The sequence below is a fragment of the Podarcis melisellensis genome, assembly GCF_964234715.1.
Source record: "Podarcis melisellensis genome assembly, chromosome: 13".
NCBI classification, from domain to species: domain Eukaryota; kingdom Metazoa; phylum Chordata; class Lepidosauria; order Squamata; family Lacertidae; genus Podarcis; species Podarcis melisellensis.
The window spans coordinates 3848290-3864182 of record NC_138545.1 but is presented as its reverse complement, the minus strand read 5'-3'; the positions used below and the strand labels follow the sequence as shown (position 1 = coordinate 3864182).

Genomic DNA, 15893 nt, shown 5'->3' with positions numbered 1-15893 from the left:
CCACATTTTTTGATGCGAGGCAACCAGAACTGTACACAGTACTCCATAGGTGGTTGCAACTGAGATTTGCAAAACGGCATTATGATACATGTTGGATTTTAAATTTGCAGTCCCTTTGCTAAATGGAGACGCCATCCTCTATTGTTTTCCTGTGGCTCCAATTTGTCTACAGTACGCAGACATTGGCACTCACAATCGACGTTGGCTCTCAGAGAGAGTGATCATCCTCTCCAATCTCGGCCCTCACTGCTCTTGAACTCGGGACACGTGGCCCTTACTTCCCATAACCTGTTTCCCCACTCCCTCTCAGTCACCTCTTGCCCCAGATGCCGCTATTCTCCCTTAGTGTAGCCCACCTCACAGGGTTGTTGTTAGGACCCAGATGCAGAGGGGTGAGGACCCTTGGAGCTCCCTTTCTGCTCTTTCTGCTTCCTCCACACAGAACTCAACAAAATCCGCCTCCAGGTACCTCCCTTTACCTCTCATATATTCCACCCTGCTCATCTCTGCACCCCACAGGCTGATCTCCCAGCCCCACACACCCCAGTTGCCACCAAATCACCCTCCACACACCCTGATCTCCCTTCTTTATCTTACCCTGCATTTACCCTGCTTATTCTGCCCCTCTTCCCACCCACAGTTACCCCAACATGTCTCCCACTCGGCCACCCTCCGAACACCCCGCTTCCCACTCCTCTGGTTGCCCCACCTGCACCCCAGTTGCCCCTCCCTCCCTCTGGCACCTGCCACACCGGGGGGGGGGAGAGATAACTGTGAGCTTTCTTACATACAAACCCAGTTAAGCTCCCCCCCCACCAGCCCAACCTTCTTCCTTCCTCCGCTATTCTCCCATCCCACCACCCTCCACATACCCTGATCTTCAACCTTCACCTCACCCCAGTTATCTCCCCACTTACCCCTCATACATACCCCACTCTTCACTCTTCTTACCCCCCAGTTACTCCAGTCACCCCATCTCCTGATCTTCACCCTTCATCTTACCCCAGTTATCCCCTAACCCTCCACATACCCCGCTCTTCTGACTTTCCCCACCCTCCACATACCCTGATCTCCAACCTTTCATCTTACCCCACAGTTACCCCTGTTATCCCCCTCACTTACCCTCCACATACCCCACTCTTCTTACATCCCCCCACCCTCTGCCTACCATGATCTTCAACCTTTCATCTTACCCATTGCCCCAGTTATCCCCCCTCACTTACCCCCCAGTCACCCCACCCCCTACATGCCCTAATCTTCACCCTTCACCTTACCCCAGTTGCTCCCCACAGTCTCCACGTACCCCACTCTTCACTCATCTTACATCCCCCCAGCCTCCACACCCCCTGATCTTCAACCTTTCATCTTACCCGTTACCCCAGTTATCCCCCCACTTACCGCACTCTTCCCTCTTCTTACCCCCCAATCACCCCACTCCCTACCCTCTGCATGCCCTGATCTTCACCCTTCACCTTACCCCAGTTGCCCCCCACAGCCTCCACTCTTCATACACCCTCCACATCCCCTGATCTTCATCTTACCCCCCAGTTACCCCCCTCTTACCCTCCATGTACCTCATTCTTCTTACCAACCCACCCCCACATACCCTGATCTTCAACCTTTCATCCTACCCCACTGTTACCCCAGTTATCCCCCCACTTATGCTCCCCTGACCCCACTCTTCTCTCTTCTTACCCCGTCACCCCACCCCCACATACCCTGATCTTCAACCTTTCATCCTACCCCACTGTTACCCCAGTTATCCCCCCACTTATGCTCCCCTAACCCCACTCTTCACTCTTCTTACCCCCTGTCACCCCACCCCTACCCTCCACATACCCTGATCTTCAACCTTTCATCCTACCCCACTGTTACCCCAGTTATCCCCCCACTTATGCTCCCCTGGCCCCACTCTTCTCTCTTCTTACCCCCTGTCACCCCACCCCTACCCTCCACATACCCTGATCTTCAGCCTTTCATCCTACCCAACTGTTACCCCAGTTATCCCCCCACTTATGCTCCCCTGACCCCACTCTTCTCTCTTCTTACCCCCTGTCACCCCACCCCCTACCCTCCACATCCCCTGATCTTCATCTTACCCCCCAGTTACCCCCTCACTTACCCTCCATGTATCTCATTCTTCTTACCCCCCCCCTCCGCATACCCTGCTCTTCAACCTTTCATCCTACCCCACTGTTACCCCAGTTATCCCCCCACTTATGCTCCCCTGACCCCCCTTTTCTCTCTTCTTACCCCCTGTCACCCCACCCTCCACACCCCCTGATCTTCAACCTTTCATCTTAACCCCCCCCCGTTACCCCAGTTACCCCCCACCTACCCTCCACGCCCCCCCTCTTCTTACCCCCCCCTCACCTTCCTGTCGATGCGGACGGTGAAGACGGCTCCGGGGGCGAGGGGCTCCCTGCTGAGGACGAGCCCGTGGTTGAACTCCTGGCCGGGCTGCGAGCGGGCGGCGCTGCGGCCGCCCCGAGACACCGTCACCAGCCTCCCCGTGCGAGGGTGCAGCAGCGGCAGCGCCGCCGCCGAAGAGAGCCCCGCGCCGCCGGGCCCCGCCGCCCGCTCCCCGCCGCCCGGGCCCAGCATCCCGCCCCGCCCCGGTCGACCAGGCCGCCCCCTCCGCCGCCGCCTCCCCCCCACCCACGGCGGAGGCACCAGGGCGCACAGCCGCGCGCGACGGACGGCCGCGCTTTACGGCACAGGGGCATGCCTCCGCCGGCCCGCTTGGCGGCAGGAGGGCGCTCCCACGCCCCGAACGCTTTACGGCAGGAGGGAGGGAGGGAGGGAGGGAGGAGCGCAGCGCCGCCGCCGCCGCCGCGCTTTACGGCAGGCTGGCGCAGCGGCTACGTGCCGCCTTTTCCGGCTTTTCCTTTTCCGGCAGGGGCGCTTTACGGCAACAGGGCAAACTGAGGGAGAAGCGAGGGATAATAATGATAGCTTATTATTATATATCTATATATATATTTTAAAGATCTTTATTAAAGTTTCACAAATTATATAAAAACAAAACAATAATACAAACAAAACACAAACAAAAAACAAGTATAATTTCAATCCCTTATTTTCTTAAACTTACTTCCCCGACCTCCTCATACCTCCCTTATTACTGTATTATTATTTTTAATAATATAATACCTTATTATTATATTTTTAAGGCGGGGGGGACCTCAAAGCGGGTTACAACCTGCATTAAAACATCAAATGCACAAATTATTTTTTATTTATTTATTCATTATTAATACGTGGCACATTAATACGCGGTTGTTAAAATTCCAAGGCGTCAACAAAAATTTTGCTTATTGGTATTTAATAATCGGATAGGACAGCGATAAACATGCAATATTTCAATGTGTTAACAATAATCGATTAATGATAATGTAATGTTGCAGCAAAACAAATGCAACAAGTGCAATAAAAATTACGTTATTGGCATCAGTACAGTGCACTTCTTTCCTCGCGTCTTTTTACATTGTAAAACTATTATTAGTATTAGGTGTTAACATTTTAATAGCATAATAATATGACTCTTGAGCACCAGCATCATTATTATTCATTTATACCCCGCCCATCACATTGTTAGACTTGGTGCACTCCTTTCCTCCTTCCAACCTGTTTTCCTTTTGTGTCGCGTCTTTTTCAGGTTGTAAACTCTTCTCTCTCTTCTTTTCTTTTTTTCATTTTAGCAAGTTGCAATATGCCTTCTTTTTGGCCGAAGAATAGGATTTAAAAAACTCTTTAGATAAAAACAGGTATTTTTTAAAACAGCATTTATAGACCGCTTGATTGCAGTAATGCCTGTAAGCAGTTCACAAGAAAAATCATTGATACCTCAGCAGCATATTTCAAAGCTACACAGCATACCTAAGATTAACACCCATAGAGCTCAGTAGGACTTTCTGGGTAAACGTGTAAGAAACTGCTGCCAGTCTATAGTGGAGTGTGTGTTAATATTTTACTCTTTTTAAGGCTGCAGCCATAACCCCACTTACCTGTGAGTAAGGCCCCACAGGACTTACTTCTGAGTAGACACGGTTAGACTTGCAGCCTTACCCTGCAATCCTGGCCTGCATGCTTACCTAGAAACAAGTTCCACTCTATCTAATGGGGCTCAGTCCCCAAAGTTATGAGTGCTTAGCACCCCGAAATCAACAGGCTGAAACATACCCCAAAGTTGGGGTGCAGCGAACTTTTTACAGTCTTCAACAAATCCATCCTATCTCCATCTTCACCCACCGGAGAAAAGAGTAGTAGGCTTTTATTTTATCATTTATTTAAATGGATTAGTGCTAATTTCTTATTTTAAAAAAGCAGTTTGTAGCAACTGTAACAGAAAACCATACAATAAAAACCATGTAGAAAACTAAAACCAGATAACTGTTGCGGAAAGATAATTGCCTGCATAACCTGCCGGAATAGGAAAATTTTACGGCAGGCATTTAAAAGTCGAGAACAGAAGACGCCTGCTGACTCTCTAGTGGCAGAGAGTTCCACAGGACTGGGAAAACGACAATAAAGGCTCGGTTTCTTTTTTTGTTGTCAAATGAGCCTTGCAAACTGGAGGAGCTCTAACCATTTCATACAATGGGAGGAAAATACTTCCTATAGCAATCACCTTTTGGTCCAAGACAGGTGTGTGATGAAGGGAGGGAGGGGGGAAAAACCTGTTAATCACCTGATGCAGGTGAAGCTATAAAAAGCTGCTGCTAGGGGTATTTTTCCCTTTCTGGGCTGAAGAAGGCCTTGTAGGGTGTGAAGAATGGGGGGCTATGGCTGGCTGTTCGTTTGCTTAACTGTGGGGGCGATGCCAGCCCCACTTAGAATTCATACAGGACAGTGGTTTCCTTCGACCCAGTCCTGGTGGGTTCAGCAAACTGGGCCTTACTGGGTGAAGGTAAAATGTGACCAGTCCCAAGTTATTGTGTCAGTGGAGAAAAGTCCAGGAGCCAAAGAGCTGGTGAAACCCAGTGACCTGACCCTGGGAGACTGTCCTTATACCAGCCTTGAAGGAGAAACTGTGGTTTTTGCGGTCGCCCTCCAAGCGTGCGGATCCCAGGTCCAGGTGAGATGTTGGGGTTCCTCCTCTGTCTTCTCTATTCTTCCTTCCTGGCAATGTTGAAATGTCGGGAACAGAGCCTTGCTTTCTTTGAAATAAAAAAATTAAGGTTTTATATATATATATATATATATATATATATATATATATATATATGCGCAGGTTTTGGTGTCCCCGGGTGTCTTCCCGTGTAAAAGTTGGGGTGTCTAGGCGACGTTTCGACGAGGTCTCACTCGTCATCTTCAGGCTGGTGCTTTCGGCTTCTTGTTACTGGAACAGAGCAGGATCTCCGTGTTTGAGTTCCTATAAATACTGTTGAGGGGGTGTGGTGTATAGCCTCCAATGTTCTGGGCAGAGAGCCATTCAAAACAAATACAATCCCCCCGAATACATCTTGGACCTGACCAACCACTGCCTAACCAACACGTACTTCATCCACAATGGACAAAGATACAAACAGATAGAAGGAGCACCTATGGGATCACCCCTCTCACCGGTCATCGCAAACCTGTACATGGAACACTTTGAAACCAATGCTTTAGACAAGTCAGAACACAAACCCAAACTTTGGCTCAGATATGTTGACGACACCTTTGTAATTTGGCCACACGGGAAGGAAAAACTGGATAGCTTCCTCACACATCTCAACAGCCTACACCCCAAAATACAATTCACTATGGAAATAGAAGCCAACAACCAACTTCCCTTCCTTGACGTCCTAATCTACAAAAAACCTGATGGCTCCCTAGGACACACTATCTACCGGAAAAAAACACACACCAACCGCTACTTACATGCACAATCACACCACCACCCTGCACAAATAAACTCCGTAGCCAAGACTCTCATCTCCAGAACCAAACGCCTGGCTGACAAAGACCACTTGACAACTGAGTTACAGAATCTCTCAAATGTGTTAATTGCCAATGGATACCAGCAAAACAGGGTTACGAAGCTAATCCAAAAAGAAACACCCCCCAAAAACCAAGACACAGAAGAAAACAATGGCATGGCCCTCCTTCCTTATATCAAGGGCACTACAGATAAAATTAGCAAAATCCTCCAGAAACACAATATCAAAACAGCCTTTTGCACCAACCAAAAAATAGCCAATATCCTCAGAAACCCCAAGGATAAAATCCAGTTGGAAAACCAAGGGGTCTATGAAATACCCTGCAAAGTCTGCCCAGCCACGTACATTGGACAAACAAACAGACGAATAAATGCACGTATCGCAGAACACAAGAATGCCGTCAAAAAAGAAGAAAAAACTTCCTCTCTTTTCCAACACATGAAAGAAACAGGACACGAAATTAATTTTGCAGATTCCAAATTGCTCTTTAACATGGAACATCACCACAAGAGAATAATCATGGAAGCCATCGAGATAGAGAAACACCCTCACAACATGAACAAGCGTGACGACACATCCCGCTTGCCAGACATCTGGAAATTAGCCCTCCCCACAAAAACTGACACCAGATCCAGAGGCACACAGAACGCTATCACCAATCAACCACACCAGATCCAAACCCAGACCCTCTCCACAGATAAATTACAGACACCATCCAGTAGCCAAACCATGGTGGCACCTCCGGATGCTGCACCCCCCTGCAATCCCTACACAGATCTGGCTGACACAGGCCACAAAACCACAGCTCGCCCCTATACACGAAGCCAAGCCAGAGCACAACTAAGTGCAGTACAGCCATCTTCTCAGAAAAACTCTTCACAAAGTTCAAGAGGTCAAGACACAAAGACTTTAGCAACTAATCCACACCTAATGACCCACCTAAGTGGTACTCAGGATATCACTCAAGAAATCACTCAAGATATCCCTCAAGTAATTAAGGAACAAAAGAAGAAAAGGCACACTAGCCTGGGAACTTCCTCTCTGCCCAGAACATTGGAGGCTATACACCACACCCCCTCAACAGTATTTATAGGAACTCAAACACGGAGATCCTGCTCTGTTCCAGTAACAAGAAGCCGAAAGCACCAGCCTGAAGATGACGAGTGAGACCTCGTCGAAACGTCGCCTAGACACCCCAACTTTTACACGGGAAGACACCCGAGGACACCAAAACCTGCATTCCTGTACCCGTGAAAATCTACGAAAGCAAATATATATATATATATATATATGTGTGTGTGTGTGTGTATATATATATATAAAAGAAGAAAAGGCACACTAGCCTGGGAACTTCCTCTCTGCCCAGAACATTGGAGGCTATACACCACACCCCCTCAACAGTATTTATAGGAACTCAAACACTGAGATCCTGCTCTGTTCCAGTAACAAGAAGCCGAAAGCACCAGCCTGAAGATGACGAGTGAGACCTCGTCGAAACGTCGCCTAGACACCCCAACTTTTACACGGGAAGACACCCGAGGACACCAAAACCTGCATATATATATATATATATATATGTGTGTGTAGTGGAACCTCAGGCATAGTGGTACCTCTGGTTACAAACGCTTCAGGTTACACACTCTGCTAACCCAGAAATAGTACTTCAGGTAAAGAACTTTGCTTCAAGATGAGAACAGAAATCGCGTGGCGGCAGCAGCAGGAGGCCCCATTAGCTAAAGTGGTGCTTCAGGTTAAGAACAGTTTCAGGTTAAGAACGGACCTCCGGAACGCATTAAGCACTTAACTTGAGGTACCACTGTGTGTGTGTGTGTGTATACATATATATATATATATGTTCATAATTGTATCAACCAAGCGCATACATAGATGTGTAGCCCACATCTCTGGAGCAGCACAGGAAGACCACCCTGAAACCATTTTGACTCCCCAACTGACCAAATGTTTACTCTGCAATGAGGGAGCGGGTGAGGAAACCTTCCCATTGTCTCAGGAATTGGGTAATCGCCATCTCAAAGGAATGGCCAGACTACCAGGAAAGGCAATCAGGTAAGGCATTATCAGATAACGTGGCAGACAGGGTAAAAAACAAGGCACTCGGATTTCTGTTGTAGACCGCCTTTTCTGTGATGTAGGTATGACGTTTGTGGGGGGTGGTCTTGGGTTACACCCCTTCTGTGATGTATGTATGGAGGGGTGGTCTTGAGCTCCAGGGCGGGCAATTTAAAATGTCTATATAAGGGCGAGCACACCTGGGTTCGGGGTCCTCCTCCTTTCCTGCGTGTGAGGGGAGCACCCTGTTGCAACAGTTCAATAAAGATCAGGCTTACTAGCTGCTTTGCTTCTCAATATTCTCTGGTTGTCCTGTTATTTTCTCCGACCGATGGAGAACCTACAAAGGACTTTATAAGGGCTCTTGTGTCCCCCATAAGGGAATAAGGGCAGGTTTTTGTTTATTAGACTTTCCTGCCTTTGGGCTGGCTGAGGACTTCTCAAGCCTGGTGCGTCTGGGAACTCTCCATCGCTTGCCAACGAGAGGCAGCGTGGTGCAGTGGTTGCAGGGAGCTGGGAGACCAGAGTTCAAATCCCTCGACTTGGCTGTGAAGCTCACCGGGTGCGCCTCAGTCGAACCTACCTCACAGGGTTGTTGTGCGATTGAATGGGGAGGGAGCGAAGCATGTGTGCCACCTTTAGCGCCTCTGAGAAAATGGTGGGCTGCGAATGCAATAAATAAAATAAATTGCAGATGTGGATTAAGGTTTGGAGCTGTGTCCATTGCCCTGACATCTGGGCTTGTGTGTGTGTGTGTGTGCGTGCGTGTGCAAATGTTCATAATAATAATTTATTATTTATACCCCGCCCATCCGGTTGAGTTTCCTGAGCCACTCTGGGCAGCTCCCAATCAAGTGTTCAATACTGCAGTGCGATTCTCTGTTTATTCTCCCAACAGCTGACTCCAGGCACTGTGATCTACAGAAATATTTTGTTTTACAACACAGAAAGGCCTGCTCCCACCACAGCTGAGCCCAGCCTGCCGTCTGCAGTCCTCATTGAGTGTCAATGTCCAAGGTTTGCAAAAGAATCGCGTAAGGTACCCTATTTTTTGCTCTATAAGACGCACTTTTCCCCTCCTAAAAAGTAAGGGGAAATGTGTGTGCATCTCATGGAGCGAATGCAGGCTGCGCAGCGACCCCAGAAGCCAGAACAGCAAGAGGGATTGCTGATTTCACTGCGCAGCGATCCCTCTTACTGTTCTGGCTTCTGAGATTCAGAATACTGTATTTTTTTTCTTGTTTTCCTCCTCCAAAAACTAGGTGCCTCTTGTGGTCTGGTGCGTCTTATAGAGCGAAAAATAAAATACGGTATTTGGGGAGACGGGGTACTGGTCATGCGAACAGGGCCTGGATGGCTCCCTGTGAGGAATGACCTCGCAGGTTAACCTGAGCTGGGAAAACCTAGATTTGTAGGTGCAGCTTCCATTCTGGAAGACAAGGAAATCACAAATACAAAGGCTTATTATCGGCATTACCCCATATACATTTAAAATGCTAATATATCAAATAATAATAATAATTTCCCCAGGCACTCTGGGCGGCTTTCAAAAAAATATTTAAAATATAATAAAAGCATCAAGCATTTAAAACTTCCCTAAACAGGGCTGCCTTCAGATGTTTTCTAAAAACAGCTATGGCTTCCCCAAAATAATTCTGTGAGCTGAGGTTGTGGGGGTTTTTTAGGAGATCCTTATTCTCCTCAGAGATGTACAGTTTTTGGAGTGGTTTAACAACCAATCCCTCTTCCTGAGGAATTTGATTAATTGTGAGGGGATATGGGGGATTCCCTGTACTTTTTTGTCCTGCAAAAAAAGCACTGGTTTGAAATGTGGCTCTTACTATAACAACTTCATAGTAAAGTACCACCAGCAACCTCTTTCTTAGGGAAAGCAATAGAGGGTTCCTAACCAGTATCAGGATCCATCCATAACAAACTACAGTACCCAGAATTCTTTGGGGGAAGCCATTACTCTTTAAAGTGGCATCTTAGTGTTATATGGTGTGAATGTGGCCACAGTGTCTCTGGGCATCTGCAGAGTGCCGTCGCTTAATTCAGGGCTGGTGACAGCTGGAGTCCCAGAAGATTTGCAGGGCCACAGATGTCCTCTATCTTGGCTTGAATAATGTTGTAGCCACGGCCAGGAACAAGGGACCAGAAGGCAGATAATTCAGATCCCGAACCAAATTTGCATTGAAGCCCAATAGTATATCTTAGGCTTTTATAAGGACAACGCACCATTTAAGGGAAGCTATGGGAATACTGGGACGCAGGTGGTGCTGTGGGTTAAACCACAGAGCCTAGGACTTGCCGATCAGAAGGTCGGCGGTTCAAATCCCCACGACGGGGTGAGCTCCCGTTGCTCAGTCCCTGCTCCTGCCAACCTAGCAGTTCAAAAGCACATCAAAGTGCAAGTAGATAAAGAGGTACCACTCCGGTGGGAAGGTAAACGCCGTTTCCGTGCACTGCTCTGGTTTGCCAGAAGCGGCTTAGTCCTGCTGGCCACATGACCCGGAAGCTGTACGCCGGCTCCCTCGGCCAATAAAGCGAGATGAGCGCCGCAACCCCAGAGTCGTCCGCGACTGGACCTAATGGTCAGGGGTCCCTTTACCCTTTAACTTTATGGGAATACTTATTATCTCAGTAGGCAAGCAGCCTACCGCACTTCCTTGTTCGCCCCTCCAAGCCATGAGAACTGGAGAGCAGGACAGGTGTACGTGATTTGGGGTGAGAGGGATGAGCAGTTTTAGTCACTTACCTGGTGCAGGTGTGGTTGGGCTTGGTGGGCAGGGAACGACCAACCTGAGCAACACCTGTATTTCTGAGCCTGTGGCAGTGAGTTCCATAGGTTAACTGATGTGCTGCCCATGGGAATCAGTGGCACAGAATTATCTGAACGGACCTTTTAAGTATGTAGCTTTGGTACAATGCACCCTCGCCCTTTCATGTAAATTGTTTTTTTCCAGACTGGTGTTCTCTCTTTCACAGGCAAATGCCCTTAGGAGGCTCAAGGAATATCAGTGAAGCAAACGGCTCTGAGATGCTGGCGAAACCGAGAACAGCTGTTGGGCGAGAGAAAAGAAATGTCTATTGGCAGCAAGGCAGGTGTCTCTGAAAGGAAAAGCATCATGGGTATATCTAGGTCAGCCTCCCTTTGATGCCCTCTAGATGTCTTGGACTACAACTCCCATCATCCTTAGTCAGCTTAGCCAATTGTCCGGGATGATGGGAGTTGTAGTTCAAGGGGGAAGGCTGACATAAAACGTGGGGCATGTCTTTTGGCTTAGCTCAGTGTTTTTGGACTACAACTCCCATCATCCCTAGCTATCAGGGCCCGTGGTCAGGGATGATGGGAATTGTAGTCCCAAAAAACATCAAGAGGGCCGAGTTTGGCCACCACTGGAGCCTTTGCTTGATGCTTATAATGTGTTGAATGGAAAGAGTCATATGTCGTCTTTTTTTGAATTCTCGTTTCTGTTAAATTATCGTTGAGACCAGTGGCTCATACGCAGTAATGCAACCCGACCACAGAACTGGCAAATGGTTAAAGAGGAATGTAACAGCTGAATGTTAAGGTGGAAAACAGATAAAGTACAAGGAGGGTTCAAACATGTACAGTAAAAAAATGGGTTGAGTAAAAAAAAATTCCGAGGAGTGTTTTTGGATGAGATGGTGGGACAATGGGGTAGCAGAATGTGGTTGGGCAAAGGATGAAGAGCTAAGATAATAATAATAATAATATTATTATTATTATTATTATTATTATTAATAAATAATAATAAATTTATACCCAACTGCTCTGTGCAGCTCCGAACCGAATGTTAAAAACACAATACAGTGGTACCTCGGGTTACAGACGCTTCAGGTTACTGATGCTTCAGGTTACAGACTCTGTTAACCTAGAAATAGTACCTTGGGTTAAGAACTTTGCTTCAGGATGAGAACAGAAATTGCTCACCGGCAGCAGCAGGAGGTCCCATTAGCTAAAGTGGTGCTTCAGGTTAAGAACAGTTTCAGGTTAAGAACGGGCCTCCAGAACGAATTAGGTTCTTAACCAGAGGTACCAATGTATAGCATTAAACATTAAAAATTTCGCTAAACAGGTGTCTTCAAAAAAAATTCCCTTCAGGTGTCTTCTAAAAGTCAGGTAGTTGTTTATTTCCTTGACATCTACTGGGAGGGTGTTCCACAGGGCGGGTGCCACCACCGAGAAGGCCCTCCGCCGGGTTCCCTGTAACTTGGCTTCTCGCAGGGAGGGAACCGCCAGAAGGCCCTCGGAGCTGGACCTCAGTGTCTGGGCAGAACGATGGGGGTGGAGACGCTCCTTCAGGTATACAGGACTGAGGCCGTTTAGGGCCTTAAAGCTCAGCACCAACACTTTGAATCGTATTGTAGTTTTGCCTGTTTATTTCTGTCCTAATGGAAATGCTCTTGCAGACTCTCTGTACTGTTTGGTATTGCATTACTGAATGAAGCCTGACCACGAGGGGTTTTGGGGTGAGCCTCTGTACTTGAACCGCCCCCGAGGGGAATATCCCCACATGCAGAACATCAAAGAATGCACCACAGAAATCTGGGAAGTTACAGAACTCGTCTTTGTCTTCTTCACTTACAGAGAACTCGTCTTTAATTCAAACGGAGTCCAACGAGGACACCACCCTTGCGTCAACCCAGGGCACAGTTCCAGACACGGAGAAGAAAGTGGTGATTGTGAAACACAAGTCAGCACGTGAGACAGCCAGCAGGGCAACGCTAGCTTGATTCCTTTGGCTCTTTGGTCTCCTTTGAGAATCTGCCCCTCTCTTGCTTGGTTAATCCCAACAGTACAGGTGGCCAAAGACCGTTAACTATTTCTGCAGCAGGGTCCCTGTTGCCAGGATCCCACAGCTGCCCAAACAACCTGAAAGGGGGAGCTTTGTCGGCATGGTGTAGAATTATAGAAAAGGGACCCCCAAGATCATCCAATCGAACCCCCTGCAATGCAGGAATCTTAGTTAAAGAATCCCTGGCAGATGACCATCCAATATCTGCTTTAAAACCTCCAATAAAAGAGAACTTACTGCCTTCTAAGGTAGTCTCAATACTATGGGTAGGCAAACTAAGGCCTGGGGGCCGGATCCGGCCCAATGGCCTTCTAAATCCGGGAATTCGTTCAAATATTTTTTTTCAAAATATAGTCCGGCCCCCCACAAGGTCTGAGGGACAGTGGACCGGCCCCCTGCTGAAAAAGTTTGCTGACCCCTGCTCCATACCCTCCAACATTTCTCCGATGAAAATAGCGACGTCCCATTTAATAATGATGATTTTTTACTATTCATACCTCACACATGTGACTGTGTTGCCCCAGCCATTCTGGGCAGCTTCCAACGTATATAATACAGTGGTACCTCGCAAGACGAATGCCTCGCAAGACGAAAAACGCGCAAAACGAAAGAGTTTTCCGTTTTTTGAGTCGTTCCGCAAGACGAATTTCCCTATGGGCTTGCTTCGCAAGACGAAAGGTCTTACGAGTTCTTGCGAATTTGTTTCCTTTTTCTTAAAGCCACTAAGCCGTTAATAGCCACTAAGCCGCTAATAGCCGCTAATAGCCGTTCTTCGCAAGACGAAAAAACCGCAAGACGCAGAGACTCACGGAACGGATTAATTTCGACTTGCGAGGCACCACTGTAAAACGTTAAACATAAAAAACCCCAAAAACCTTTCCCTATACAGGATTGCCTTCAGATAGCAGGGGGGGGGGGTCAGATAACTGAAATAAGATTCCACCTAAACATTAGGAAGAACTTCCTGACAGTAAGAGCTGTTTGACAGTGGAATTTGCTGCCCAGGAGTGTGGTGGAGTCTCCTTCTTTGGAGGTCTTTAAGCAGAGGCTTGACAACCATATGTCAGGAGTGCTCTGATGGGGTTTCCTGCTTGGCAGGGGGTTGGACTCCATGGCCCTTGTGGTCTCTTCCAACTCTATGATTCTATGAACTCCATACCCCCCAATGTTTCTCCAATGAAAATAGGGACACCCTAAGAAAAAGCAGGACATTTGGGGATTAAATCAGAAACTGGGGTAGCTTCTCTAAATCAGGGATGTCCCTGGAAAATAGGGAGACTTGGAGGGTCTGTTGCTCTGTCACACAGCTCCAAAATAGGCCCAGCCATCAGCATAATCTGTTCCTTAGTTTCCAAAGGCCTGTCCGAACAGGAAGATCTTTGGGGAAAGGACAAGAAGGGAGCCAATCTAAGCTCTCTTTGGGAGGGAATTCCGCAATTTGGGAGCAGCCACCGAGAAGGCTCCTAAGCGAAGGTTACCAGATTTTTCCCAATGAATGTGGGGACACTTTAATTCATCACTACACGTTTGGGATGTTGATTCTGCAGTGATGGCGGTGGCAGAGGGGCGACGGCCACCTTGACCTCAACCGCCACGTTTCCCCTTCCTCCAAGGCTTCTATCTCCTTTCTCCATGAGCCTGGGCAGCCCCTGAGTTGTTGGTTCTTCGGTGGTGGTGGTGCGGAAGCGGTGCGCAGTGATTCAGGCATGGAAGGTGGAGAAGGAGGGCCAAGAGCAGCGGCGGCAGCGAGGCTCGGGCAGCACGATGCCTCCCTTCCCATCGGAGCAGCCCCAATCCCATTCCTACTTGCGTGCAAGCAGGAGGGGGCAGGGATCCCTCAGCTGGGAAGGGAGGCTTCCCGTTGCCTAACTGAGAAATGCCTGCCCCCTCCTGCTTGCACGCAAGCTCTGATAGGCAGCATGAAGCCTCCCTTCACAGCTTAGTTGCTGGGGTCAGGGAAGGTGGAGGCAGCCCGGAAACTGCATCTGAGAGCCCCTGCGCCACCATCATATGGGGACTTCTGAGCAGTTCCTGAAACCAGCCAAGACCCAACTGCTCTGGGCTGCTGAGACTGCCGCTGCTGCATTTCCCGGGGACATTAGATGAAATCTGGGGACATTCCGGGGACTTATTCGCAAATCCGGGGACTGTTCCCAGGAAACGGGGATTTCTGGTAACCCTACTCTAAGCATGATGCTGATGGGACCCAGATAAGGGACCTGATGATCCTGGGACCTGATGGGACCCAGATAAGGGACCTGATGATCCTTAGCACCTGGCCAGGTTTGTAAAGGGAGATACAGTGGTGCCCCGCAAGACGAACGCCTCGCAAGACGGAAAACCCGCTAGACGAAAGGGTTTTCTGTTTTGGAGGCGCTTCGCAAAACGAATTTCCCTATGGGGTTGCTTCGCAAGACGAAAAAATCTTGCGTCCCCCCGCGGGGTTTTTTCACTTTTTTCGCCCTTTTCCTAAGCCGCTAAGCCGCTTATCAGCTGTTCTGCTGATAAGCCGCTTAACAGCTGATCGCTAGAAGCCGCTAGACCGCTGTAGCGCTAATCCGCTAAGCTGTCAATGGGCTTGCTTCGCAAGACGAAAAAACCGCTAAACGAAGAGAATCGCGGAACGGATTCTTTTCGTCTAGCGAGGCACCACTGTACGATCTTTCAGATTACCTGGGCCCAAACCGTTCCCCCTTAGCTAGCACCCTGCTATATCATATTTGGGGAAAAATTAGCGCGATCAGGGCCTTTAAAAAAAGAGGAAATAATCTTCACTGGAGTCTTGCTGTTCCTCCTTGCAGTGATGATGAAGGACCCCGGGATGATAATGGCGCTGATTATCGTCGTATCTTCGCTTGCGCTCGTCCTTTTTGCCATGATAACCCAGTTCGTGTACCAGAGATGCGGGGGCTGATGCCGCTTAGTGGGGAGTTGTAATTAATTTTGTGTGTGCACGTGTTAATAAAACAAGTTCTCTGTGCAATTGTATTGTTGTGTGTTTGGGAGGGTCAGTCTGGATGATGCCCTGAGTCCCCAATTCTTGGGGTCTTGTACCCAGTGAAGGTTCGACTCTAAC

The 15893-nt window shown here is 48.3% G+C and overlaps 2 protein-coding genes across 2 annotated transcripts in view; one reads left to right on the top strand and one right to left on the bottom strand.

The window, feature by feature from the left end:
* The window catches only part of NEURL4 (neuralized E3 ubiquitin protein ligase 4), a gene marked incomplete at its 5' end in the record, with an annotated part of 57579 nt that extends 54975 nt beyond the window's left edge, over positions 1 to 2604 (bottom strand). Inside the window, one exon of the mRNA XM_081886689.1 lies at positions 2374 to 2604. Coding sequence (XP_081742815.1) covers positions 2374 to 2604 — 231 coding nt within the window. The remainder of the gene's footprint in view (positions 1 to 2373) is intronic.
* A 1708-nt stretch (positions 2605 to 4312) lies between these two features.
* On the top strand, positions 4313 to 15782 carry LOC309355834 (zona pellucida sperm-binding protein 3-like). The gene is made up of 5 exons (XM_081887023.1): positions 4313 to 5077; positions 8893 to 9011; positions 10983 to 11095; positions 12610 to 12723; positions 15619 to 15782. Exons 1-5 carry the CDS (start codon positions 4775 to 4777, stop codon positions 15729 to 15731), a joined length of 762 nt encoding a protein of 253 aa, XP_081743149.1. The 5' UTR covers positions 4313 to 4774; the 3' UTR covers positions 15732 to 15782.
* The last annotated feature ends 111 nt before the right edge of the window (positions 15783 to 15893 follow it).

Bases quoted from the DNA above. Each gene is read 5' to 3' on its own strand.
- LOC309355834 (XM_081887023.1), top strand. From the start codon at position 4,775: ATGGGGGGCTATGGCTGGCTGTTCGTTTGCTTAACTGTGGGGGCGATG. The intron at 9,012-10,982 runs GTTTGCAAAAGA...TCTCTTTCACAG, and splicing joins ATTGAGTGTCAATGTCCAAG to GCAAATGCCCTTAGGAGGCT. The intron at 11,096-12,609 runs GCAGGTGTCTCT...CTTCACTTACAG, and splicing joins AAATGTCTATTGGCAGCAAG to AGAACTCGTCTTTAATTCAA.